The following is a 12,055-nucleotide window of genomic DNA, read 5'->3' as shown; positions in this document are numbered from 1 at the left end:
TCTGTAGTGTTGGTCTTTTTCAAGTTTAACCGTTGGGGTGGGTATGGAATGTACACTGTGATTGTGTAACTGCACTACTTACATCTGATTGAACACTTTTTCTGTTTATTGGACATTGGGAAGTACCTTTTTCAAAACCCTTGAAAAGAACCTTTTCAAGGGTTGTGTTTTTTGGGTTTTTTGGCCTGTTTTTCTATTGGTTGAATGTCTTTTACAGATTTGTAGGAACAGTTACATATTCTAAATACACTGCAATTCTGGTGACAGTTACGCTACAATAAAAATATTTTCTCCAAGTCTGGCTTGCGCCTTTTCACTCTGAGTGGGCCCTCTGAACAGAAATTTTGAATGTTATTTAGTCCACTTTACCAGTGTCTTCTTTTATGGTTCGTACTGTTGTTAAATGTTAGATTTTATGAAATTTTCATTTGCCCGAGGCCATGAAGAGAGTCCGCTACGTCCTAGAATTGTTGCCTTTCACACGTAGACTTGCGGTTCCCTTGGTACTACCGATGGTCTCTCTTTCGCCAATTCTGTTACCTTAATTTTTTACTTCAATCTTTGGGTTCAGCTTGCTGTTATTTTCCTAACTTCGCCAATTTTCAGCCTTCTTTCTAATAGATGCATTGAAGGCTGTAAATTCTTAGCATAGTTTTAGCTGTTTCTTACAAGTTTTGATAGCATAGTGTTTTTATTAAGTTCAAAATATTTTCGGGCTTCCATCGTGATTTCCACTTTTAAATGAATGGGCTCTTTATATTTTCAGTTGGCTGTTCTAAAGTTGTATTTGTAGTTTTGGTTTACATGAAAAGTTGCAGGAAAAACTTGAAGCTCTAGTAGATCAAGGGCAGCAAGGGACAGCCTGTGAGCCAAATTCGGCAGCTCAGTGCCTGTTTAGGTGGCTTTTACTTTTTTAAATGAGTTTTAAGATCGAAAGAATGTTCTGTGACGTGTGAATATTACATGAAATTCACACTCCCTCATTGGTCTAGGAGCTGTGTTGCGTACACGACCATCTGGCCACCCGAGCCTAAAATACTGACAGCCTCGTCCCTCCGTTTGTTGACCCCTGCTCTGGATGACATTTCCTCCCACACTTCTGCCTCTGGCAGGCCGCACGGGTGCCCCCATCTCAAACTGGGGTGACCTGAAGGCTGGCGTCAGTGATGGTAAGCCCAGCCGGCTCCAGTTCACCCCTTACTGCTAGGGCGACGGCCTTTGGGTCCCAGTGAAAACAGGTTTACCGAGGCTCCCCCCTTCCTCGGCGGGCTGAGGATTCGTTTGTTTTTTTGTTTTTGTTCCTCTCTCCCTGAGAGCCTTTCACACTCTCCTGTCCCTTGGTCAGCCCTTCAGCTGAATTTTCCACAGTTTGCAGGCACTTCATGGGGAGAAGTATCAGATGGGAGACGATGTCAGACTCACTTCTGGGGTGTCTTCTTCCAAAATCTTGGCGCCATCATTTTCCATGCCTCGTTAGCTAGCTCCTGGGTGCCCTCAGGGAGGTTTTTATTTCGAACAATTGTTGAGGGTGCATTGGTTTGCATTACCTGGTCTGCCCATGTACAAATCCTTTGTAAACCATAAACACGCTTTGTTTTTAAGGTAATTCTTAGATCTTAACGGTGAAGTAAGTGTGTTGATCTTGAACCTGAATGTGTTTGGGCTGCCATCAATGAGGCAGCCCCATTTTCTCTAAGATCTCTGCTGGGCTGGGCTAGGTGTGGCCTTGGGTATGGGAGAGCATCGCCCTTAGTTATTGCGGTGAAACAGGGCAGCCAGTTTCTTATTGGGGAAGCAGGACTGAGCGGGTGGAAGAGCTGGGGAAGGAAGGGAAGAAGGGGAAGGTGCCTGGGGCACCGCACCCCTCGAACCACCTGTCAGGAGAAACAAGACACATGCCTGCCTGCCAGGCTTCGCCCAGGACGGAGGGACTTGTTTCCTGCCAGTCACTCAACAAGCCAGGACCGTATGAACCGTCTGGTCTCTGAGCCCAAGTGCCTCCTTTCCCCCTTGAAATGATACTTATTTTCCTCTTGCTCACACATTTGTGAGTCAAGTCCAAAACTGACTTTTTCCAGTAGGTCTTGCCGAATTGTTACAGAAAAGACTGCCAGCAGATTCGCGCTCTGCCCGGGTGTGCAACACTAGCAGGTGCTTTCTCGAGCCATGTGTCTAAATCCAGGCATTTTCTTTGAAGGTCCACCTCCTACCACGTCCCACATTTCAACCCCCCCTTCTACTCAACCAAGATTCATTACGTGAAATACGACATTACTTAACAATGCCATTTCTCTCTTTGCTCCTCTGTCCATTTAAGCTTCTTTTTAAAAAGTTCATTGATTTGAGAGCGAGAGAAACAGCAATTTGTTGTTACATTTGTTTATGCCATCATTAGGTGATTGTCTTATGTGCCCTGACCAGGGGTCACGTCTGCAACCTTGGGGCATCAGGACGATGCTCCAACTGAGCCACCCAGCCAGGGCCCCACTGAAGCTTCTTTGAGGTTGGGTTCCTGTCTTTCTGTATCTTCCACAAAACCTAATCATCATTAGATTCTATCTTGCTAAGCGATTTTCAGTGCATAGTGTCCACTTGTCATAAAACTCTTAAGTCTCACAATTCTTTAATGGTGCTAATACAAAGCACTTCCTATTCCTGCAAAACTCTTGAAACTGATTGAAAGCTTTCTGAGGAAACGCAGAATTCCTGAAGACAGTGAAGGTGCACGGAATACGGTGGAATTAGGAAGCTGAGACCCGGGCCAGCATTTCTGAGCCTACAGCAACATGGTAATGAGGTAAGAGAGTGCGCAACCCGTTCAAGTTCGGAAGCCGGAACTTTAAGCGCTGTAGGTACTTACATGAGACATAGTATGATATTTGACATTGAGAAGCTGGGCCACTGACGTGAGTCATGCTAGAACACAGGCATTTATGTGTCTTCATCCACTTGGCAGCTGGTGCGAATTCAATAGAGAACATGCATTAAGCGGTCTTTATTGGTTTCACATTCAGTTACTTTCTTTATTATCAGTTCTTCAGTTAATTATACAAGTACGATACGTTATATTTCCTGTGGGAATTTAAATGTAAAATAAATACAAAATACATTCGTGGTTTAATGAACACTCAAGTGAAGCTCTTTTCTTTTTTCCTGAGGTATTCCTTTCAGTCTGGTTTTATCCCAGATCTTTCTTTTTACTTCCCCTAGGAATAGTCCATTAAACCACACAATGGGTCTGGAGCCACTGAACTTGTTCTAATGCCATTAGACGTACTTTTTGATCTCATCGTACAACACCAACACAAAAGCGCCGCCCATGCCTCGCAATACATTGGACCACGCCCCTTTGAAGAAAGCCTTGGCTCCCTCGTCTTTGGCAATCTTCCTCCAGCAGTCCAGGGTCCCCGTGTACATGATGTCCGCTGCGGAAACAAACGGCAGGGAGGGCTCTGTCATTCTAGAGGAAAGCGGCCTTGCCTCCGAGAGGCATCAGCACACAGTGCTGTCAGTCGGTCACTCGAGCGACGAGTGCCGGCTCTGCAACAGCCAACGAGAAGTCCCCTCCCCTGCAGAACTGTTAGGCAGGCTCGCTTATCATTCCTTCTCCTTTTAACTCAGGAGCTGTGGCCGCAGACCAGCTAATTCACAGACTCCCGAACTGTAGAGCAAGGAGGGAGCAGCGTGGAACAGCAGTGGTGCCCTGCGGCGGGCCCTTTTATAGACGAGAAAACTGAGGCCCTGTCTCCAATTACACAAGCCCAGGCTCACACAGTGAAAAGAGCTACGACTATTCAGTTGAATCACAGGACACGAACACTTGACTTCCTGACTTCAAAAATGGCAATTTCGTGTGTTTCAACCTATGGCAGCCAGTGCCTTTTCTATCACAGCTGACTGCTTCAGCCATCTCTCATCCAGCTAAATCACTCTTCCCTGCTTGTAATAACTAGATAAGAGAAGAATTATTTTTAAATAAACCAACTAATTTATTCAATTCTTTCCCCTTGTTTCTCACCAGGACCTAAGGGAAAAGGGCCTGAGGCCTCCATACCCAGTTAAGTTCATCTCTAAATATCCCATTTTTGGTGTTCTTACCTATATGATAACATCATTCTCTAAAGACGTAGTTGAGAATCTTTCCTAAGTTCTTATCATATACTATAGCAATAAGAGTAGGCTGGACTGGAAACAGTATCAAATAGTGTTCTCCTCGGGCAGAATAAATGGGATGTGGACCAGCAGGTGCCAGGCTTACCCCCTTTCCGGCCAGACTGCATCATCATCCTACGGCGGACAGTGTCGAAGGGGTAGGACACCAGCCCCGCCACCGCCGTCACGCTCTGGGCGATCATCCAGCTGACGATGATGTGCACGTTCTTGGGGTCAGGCAGCATCCCTGTGGGCAGAGCCAAGAGGCCAAACGGCGATGAAGTGATTCCTCTCGGCAGCTCGGCAAGAGGCAGGTGGGGGTGGAGAGGAGGCTACCGAACCTCCAACTCCATGCCGCCCCTTCCAGAAGAACCTGCCCCCTATGAGGTGCCTCAGGAAGAACCAGGCAGCCAACAACCACGAGTCGGTGGCTGCCCTTGTTGGATCTAGGGAAGTCAGAGCTCTGCCTGGCATACAGGACATGCTGAAGTGTTGTTATTACTCAGTAACTGAAAGAGCCATGGGCAGAGGGAGCTAGACTGCCCCTTCTCCCTCTGAATGACTCTAAGCCAGAGTCTGTTTCAGCACAGGACATGGAGAATCCTCTTTCTCTAGAGCCACACCACGCCGCCACCTCATTCACAGCCACAGTGAAGCCCGGAGACCAGAAAAAGACAAGATTGATAACTCTAAAGCCCTTTGTCAGTAACAGGTCCCCCAGGACCCTCTCTGCATGGCCTCCTCCTCCCCAGGCCGCACACATCCCTACCCCCAGGCCCTTCTCTCACCCTTGGCGGTATCATAGACTCCAAAGTAGGCGGCTCTGTAGATAATGATGCCCTGGACAGAGACACTGAAACCCTGGTAGAGACCCCTAAGGCCATCAGACTTGAAGATCTTGGTGAGACAGTCGCCCAGACCACTGAACTCACGCTGGGCGGCGCCCTTGCCCACGTCGGCAGCCAACCTGGTCCTAGCAAAGTCCAGCGGGTAGACAAAGCAGAGGGAGGTGGCCCCAGCTGCCCCACCGGAAGCCAGGTTACCAGCAAAGTAGCGCCAGAACTGCTTATGCCGGTCCACGCCCCCCAAGAAGATCTGCTTGTACTTGTCCTTGAAGGCGAAGTTGAGAGCTTGGGTGGGGAAGTAACGGATCACATTGGCCAGGTTACCTCTCCAGAAGGAGAGAAAGCCCTGTTCCTTGGGGATTCTCACCACACAATCAATGATCCCTTTGTACTGCTTCTCGGCACTGATCTGTTTGCTGGCATGCTGGACCTGTGGGGGGGGGGGGTGAGGGAGGAGCACAAGGGAGGGGTCAGGCATTAGGGTGAGCAGGACAGAGGGAGAAGGAGAAGAGGGCAGGAGAAAAAGAACATGCACTTCTCAGAACTCCTTTTTAAAAAACGTATGGGGAAATTAAATATTGTAAATAAACATGGTAGCTACTTGGATAACAAGCCAAAAGTATCCAATTTTGCTTCAATTTGAGAGAAAATGTTCTGCCCCAAATACATGGAAAAGATGATTTGATTGTGTGAAGAGAGTCATTTATGGACTGAATTTTCCAGAGGTGCCAGAACTATGCCAGGGGCTCACTGGGCCACAGAAATGACTGAAGATCCTGCCCCAAAGGGCACCGGCTCTGACTCTGTAGGCACGAGGAGCAGGAAAGGAGGAACCCAGCATCTCACACGAGTTGCTGGAGAGACCATGATCTCTGAGTAGCAGATGTTCTAACAGAAGGAGAAGAAATCCCCTAGGCCTTAGAGCCAGGGCATTGTCGGGCGGGTTATCCAAGTCACCAGTTAGTGAGGGGTGTGTTGCTGTTGTAAGCGACTTGGGGCTTTTCTGGTCACTGATCATTTTCACTCCGAAACTGAAGAGGCTCACTGAGGGCCCAAGCCTTTCAGACAAGTGGAGAGAAAGGATAAAGGGGATGGTGATGATAAGCCATTCAGGGACTAGAATGGAATGGGAAAGACTTGGGGAAAGGGTGAGTAAGGAAGGCCGAGTTTCTCCCAAAACTTGTTTCTTAGTCTCTCAAATCTGTTTCTTCATCTGTAAAATCGGAGGAGATAATACCTCTCTTAGAGGTTATAGTAAAATGAATGAAATATATACAGGTCAGCCTCAGCAGAGTGCACGAGCCACAGTAAGCGAGTTTTGTAATAATTTGAGGCTCTTATTGTAAAAGGTGGGTGCAGGTTAAAAGATCCAAGGGACATTGAAAGTGGAAAGGTGAGGCTGACCTACGAGGCCTCCGTGGCGTGCCAGTGCTGTCCCAGGCACAGGATCTGGCTGGCTGTAACCCACTCGGGGTGGGTTTCCATATATAGCCGGGCGCTGTGCGCCACCCGACACCAGGAATCTGCCACTGACGCTGGACCTGTCGGCGCAGAGGGCACCTTCCCCTTCGCGCAGGCCGGGCGCTGGGCCTGTGGCCTAGCGCCGATTTGCGGCGGCCCGCCCGCCAGCCCCCTCTCGCCGCTGCGCCCGGCAGCGCCCGGCGCGCCCAGCCCGTCCGCCGCGCTCGCTGCGCCCGCGCCCATGCCCGCGCCGTCCTCACCTGCAGCAGCAGTTTGACCCTCTCGATGGGGGCGACCGCGGTCTTGGAGACGGCAGCGGCGATGCCGCCTGCCAGGAAATCCTTCACGAAGCTCAAAGCCTGATCACCCATGATGACAGCCGCGCTCTCGCTCTCGCCTCCGCCCGGCCAGGCACCGCCACCCCGTCCCCGTCCCTGTGCGACGCGAAGGGGCCGCTCGCTTCGCCCCGCATCCCTCCTTATATCCCCCGCCCGGCCTCTCGCGAGAGGAGGAGGGACCCCGGAGCCGTGCGCGCAGTGCGCATTGGCTGGGCAGGTGCTTGGACACCCCCTGGCCGTCCCCCTCCTCTGCAGAGGGCAAAGGGGGCGAAGGCGTTTCCGGGAGGCAGGGGTGGGCCGGGGGCTGTGCCTTCAGCTTGGGACGTTTAAAGGGCAAATTCATGTTATCTGTCCCAGCAAGCAGTGGGAACACCATGTCTCTGCAACATGTGGGACGCTGTATTTATAGCACAAGACGGCTTGGGCTGGGGCCGACTTGGGGACGTACGCGGGACCGATGCCTCAAGCAGGGCTTTCTTTAACCTCAGGCCTGCACGGGCCTGCTGCTGGCCGGCCGATTTCAGGCTTATTTTTTCTCCTTCCCCGGATGGGTGTCCCTCGCCACAGCTCGCCGCCTGGATTGGGGCCTCTTCAGAGTTGTATACTCTCGCAACTCTGCTACAGTGTATTATTTGATGTGATGTATACATTATTTAATGAAGATCCTCCAAAATAAATACTAATGTCACTTGATGCTGTGATTTCCTAATAGAATCTGGCAACCTGCTGATTCCCCTCTTCTCTCCATTCAATTGTTCAATCATTCATTCTGCTATCAAATACTTAGTGCCTGGCAGTCCGTGGCACCATGAAAGGCCGAGCACAGGGGGCCACGAAGTGAATAGTTGGTTTAGTGTGTGTGTGTGTGTGTGTATTGCTTTTCTGTTAGGTCAGCTTGTCACCCCCTTACACACACAGTCTGATGACACTAAGAACAGGGACCCTCTAGGGCACATTTTCTAAGTGTCTGAAGGGCTAAAGGTGCCACTCTGCTCTGAACGGAATCTCAGCACATATTCTGGGCAGAAGGTTCTCAGGCAGCTGGCGGCTCCTTGAGGGTCAGCACTGTTGGCATTCCCATTAGAGTAGCTGGGTAACCAGGATATTAAGAGAAGGTCGAATCCTTGGCTGTATTTGCCTCTTTTTAACAGGTGTCTGGGGTTGGGAAGACATAGAATATTTAGCTCTACTGAAGTTAGTTTTTGAAAATATATATAACTAGGAGCTTTGATCCTTAATATTTTTTAGGCAGTTCTTATAATCACACAAGTTTTCAAATACTGCTGTTCTTTCCCCCAGAATGATTGCAATTAGATTTTAACTCTACACCCTTTACCCCATTCGATTCTTTGCCCATAACTGTTACTGTTGTTTTGTGCACTGACCAGTTTATCCACTTTTTCCCAAGCTTGCTGATGAATGCAGACATCAGGTTCGGTGCTGCCCGCGCTGCAGCTGTGTGTCACCCCGGGTCTGGAGACTTCATTAGAGCAGGGGTCACACGAGTCGGATGCCGGAACTGCAGAGGATATGCATTCATCTGAGGCTGGGGCAGGCTAGCGTTCAGAAGTGCAGGTGAGCAAAGGAAGCCAGCAAAGTTCAGATAACGCCAAGGTCACAGCAGGCAGAAGGTCAAGAACTCAGGGAAAACAGAAAAGCCAGGTATGCATTCATTTAAGAAACACCTGAGCACTTGTTGTGTGCCAGGAGCAAAGGCTGGCCCTGTAAATTCAATGTAGGTAAGATATGGCTCCGTCCCCAGGAACTGTACACTTCAGCAGTAGAAGTATTTGTCACTTGTTTAACTTTACTTACCACAGCTTCACATGCGGATTTCCATGGATCAACACAATCCACGTGTTAGTCGTCTTTAATTTGTAATAGTGTATTGTATTCTATCCTGTTAACACAGAGCAATTGCCTAATCCATTTTCCTCTTAATTATGCATGCAGGTGTTTCTCATGTGTATGATGAGAAATAATGTGCTATATAAATACTTCTGCACAAATTTTACTTCCCCCTTTGTTTTTTTCTTCTCATATGTTCCCAAAGTGGAATGGGTAGGTTGAACGTTTTAAAAGTGTTTTGAGCTCCTGCTGCATATTGAGAAATTGCTGTACATAAATACAGGCCCTGCCAGCAACGCAGATAGGACTCTCGTTTCTCACAGATCTTTCTCCAAAAATGGCCTTTAAAAAAAAAGCATCTTTTTAGTTATTTGTACCATTTTATGAATTCTAATTTGTATCTCTTTAATTGCTATAAAATGATACATGTTCCATGTGATTCAATTTAATTTGTCAGGGTTTTCCTTCTACGTAAATTTTTAAATCTTCCTTGACACCTTTCGGCAGGAAAGCAGAGCACTTCCCTATGTTCCCAACAATTTTTAAAATATATTTGGGGCAATAAGTATGTGTTGACTATTTTTTCATTTTGTTGTTTTTCTCTTGAAAAACAACAAAATTACATTGTTACATTGTTCGAAGTGCTATTTATTTGAATATGAACAGATTCATAATATGATGATCCACTTCAAGTTCAAATGTAAATGTGTCTCTTTTGTAGGTACATTTGTTGTTTGCCATAACAGATCATTAGTCCACTCTCTTCCACTTCTCTTGGTAGTTATTTTTTATCAAACACTACATTACACATTGTAAAAAGGTATGATCCAATTTCAACTTTCTCCATACCATTCTTGGGTATCTCAACGGTAATTCTAAGTAGGTGTTTTCTTCTCTTCATTATTTGTCGTATACCCATAACTCTAGTTTGTTATTTACTAAGTTCTCATAATAACTTTAATTTACAGAATCACCATAGCATGACTTATTTGATCACTGATCTTTTAAAAAATCACAATTTATATGTTATTTTAACAGTCTACAACCACTTTGAAACTAAAAGGTTTTAAAGGCTTATATGCCTGGATTCATTTTTCCTGTCAAGTTGTTCAATTACCATATTTTTGGACTATAAGACACACCAGACCATAAGACACACCTAGGTTTTAGAGGAGGAAAATAGGAAAAAAAATTTTTGATGCAAAAAATGTGGTAAAATATTTAATAACATCCTTTAAAGCAGAAATCCTTTTCTGCTTTGACATCTTTCCGCAATTACGGTAGATTCAGCAGGAGACTACGGTACGCTATCATGTCTTTCTACAACAAAATACAGTAATGACGGAACTATCAGCACTGTGTCCTTCATAGTTATGGGGGTGCTGTAGCTGAGAACATCAGTGGATGACGCGCTGTTATGAGGGGATCCACTGTTGACGCTGTTACGGGGGGGGGGGATCTGCTGCTGGAGGGCCACAGGTTGTGGAGCACTCTTGTATGGGGACAGAAGTTTTGAACAACCTGTGTGTCTCTGCAGCTGTTGCCACATTACAGCTCCCATCATCCCAACCTGTCCAAGCATGATGGGACTTGTAGTTTTGCAACAGCTGCAGGGCCACATTGACAGGTGACCCGGCAGTGGAATTCACCTATGTTAATGTTAATGGGGGACACACCAGTCACATGATGGAGGCACATACAGGCACTGCTGGCTTTCTTCTAATGTACCCCCACCACCTGTACCGTCCCCCCTAGCACTATAGTATGCCACAGCGGGGACTCCGCTCCTACCTCCCTTGCTTCGCACCACTGGGCCATTCCCTCCTCCCAGCCCAGGGCCCGCAGCATCACCCCACTCCTGCCACCGCCGGCTTCCTGCAGTGGTGACCCTGTTCCTGCCTCCTGTGACCCTGCTCCACTGCTGCCCCCCGCCCCCACAGCAAGCCAGGTAAGCAACATTCGGACTATAAGACGCACCCCCATTTTCCTCCCAAATTTTGGGGGAAAATGTGTCTTATAGTCTAAAAAATGTGGTACTGAAGTTAAATATTAACTTAGAATATTAATTCAGGAAGTATCAGCGTCTTTGTGATACTTTACACATTTTTGATATTTTCTACATGAGAGATATCACAGTTCTGCTTGGCTTCTGTCCAATTCTCCTGTCAATTTGGAGGCGATGTAGATGGAACCCTTGAGGCGGGGTTATCCATGGAAGTCCACACACTGACCTCTCCCTCCACTGACTTTCTCAGAAGAGGGAGGCCTCGCATGCCCTCTGGAGCAGGAGCTGCCCGTGGTCATAAGATCCGGGGATCACTTACACAGGCAGCGAGCGAACGGTGCTCAGCAGAATGTGTGTCCACCTGCAGTCCCAGCCCACGGGGGCTTTCTGCCAAGGTGGAATGGACAGGCATCCAGGAGATAAGAGAGAAAACTTCAAATGGGGCTCGGTATCCTGGAGACGAGGGTGGGGGTACGAGTACAAATGAGAGGCAGGTTTTGAGCTAGTCCTGTGGCTTTTAGTGGGAGCTTTTAAAGAATTAGTCTCTTTGACCAAACTGGGAATAGAGAATGGGAGCTGCTAGTGAGTCAAAGGGCAAGAAGGAAAAATACTTGAGGACTTGCTGGTGGTGGTAAGCTGGTAGCACCGGGGTGTTGGTGTGTATCCCAGACCGTTAGGAACTAGGACACACAATTGCTATCTGTCCACATGGTGAATTTCAGCTAGAGGAATGAATCCTGAAATAATATTTTTGATACTATATGATCACATATGAATTGCTGAATTTCAGTCAAAGGTACTTAATAGACTCATTCTTTCTTGCTTCAAAAAGACAAAAAATAAATGCCATCTTTCCCCACAGTTACTCCTCTGGGTAGCTCAGTTATTGTTTAAAATAAGTGTCTTTACAGAGAAGTCTTTACTAAAGTGGACACACACACCACATGTACCTTCAGATATCCTGAGTATTCCTGCAAAAGGCTCCAACCAGCAGTTCCTGTTTAGCTAATGACCAACAAAATTATGGGACGGCAAAGTGTGTGGGTTTTTAAACCCATTTGTAGAAACTTCTCCTCCTTCAGTGATCAGCTATCTCCCTTGGGAATCCCCTTTCCTCCCACTCTTCCCGGTCAAGACAGAAATTATCTGAATCATTCCCATCTCATTCACGCACTCGTTCGTTCATTTTTTCCCTTTTCACCTTTCAACAAGCACTGCGAATGCCTACTCTAGACACCAACACCCTGCAGGGTCCGGGTGATACAAAAATCAGAAAGGCAAGATCGCAGCCCTGAAGGCGCTCGCCTGCCGGGGACTCCCTTGTGTGGCCTGAGAGGCTTTTCCCATGCCCTGTGCTGCGGGCCCAAGGAGGGCTCTTGCTGTACTTCCAGGCGAAAGACTTCCAA

The 12,055-nt window shown here is 47.5% G+C and overlaps 1 protein-coding gene across 1 annotated transcript; it reads right to left on the bottom strand.

Annotated features, from left to right (window-relative positions):
• Window positions 1-2,980: 2,980 nt before the first annotated feature.
• Window positions 2,981-6,932, bottom strand: SLC25A4 (solute carrier family 25 member 4). The gene is made up of 4 exons (XM_024562674.4): window positions 6,719-6,932; window positions 4,941-5,427; window positions 4,259-4,399; window positions 2,981-3,425 (listed from the first exon to the last, which is right to left on the bottom strand). Exons 1-4 carry the CDS (start codon window positions 6,827-6,829, stop codon window positions 3,268-3,270), a joined length of 897 nt encoding a protein of 298 aa, XP_024418442.2. The 5' UTR covers window positions 6,830-6,932; the 3' UTR covers window positions 2,981-3,267.
• Window positions 6,933-12,055: the final 5,123 nt, after the last annotated feature.

This window comes from Desmodus rotundus, chromosome 13, assembly GCF_022682495.2.
Source record: "Desmodus rotundus isolate HL8 chromosome 13, HLdesRot8A.1, whole genome shotgun sequence".
Lineage (NCBI taxonomy): Eukaryota > Metazoa > Chordata > Mammalia > Chiroptera > Phyllostomidae > Desmodus > Desmodus rotundus.
The sequence above is the reverse complement of the archived record's forward strand: the minus strand, read 5'-3'. Positions and strand labels throughout refer to the sequence as shown.

Coding starts and splice junctions, on each gene's coding strand:
- SLC25A4 (XM_024562674.4), bottom strand. CDS start 6,829: ATGGGTGATCAGGCTTTGAGCTTCGTGAAGGATTTCCTGGCAGGCGGC. Junction 5,428..6,718: donor GGGTCAAACTGCTGCTGCAG/GTGAGGACGGCG, acceptor CCCCCCCCACAG/GTCCAGCATGCCAGCAAACA. Junction 4,400..4,940: donor AGTCTATGATACCGCCAAGG/GTGAGAGAAGGG, acceptor CTCTGCCCACAG/GGATGCTGCCTGACCCCAAG.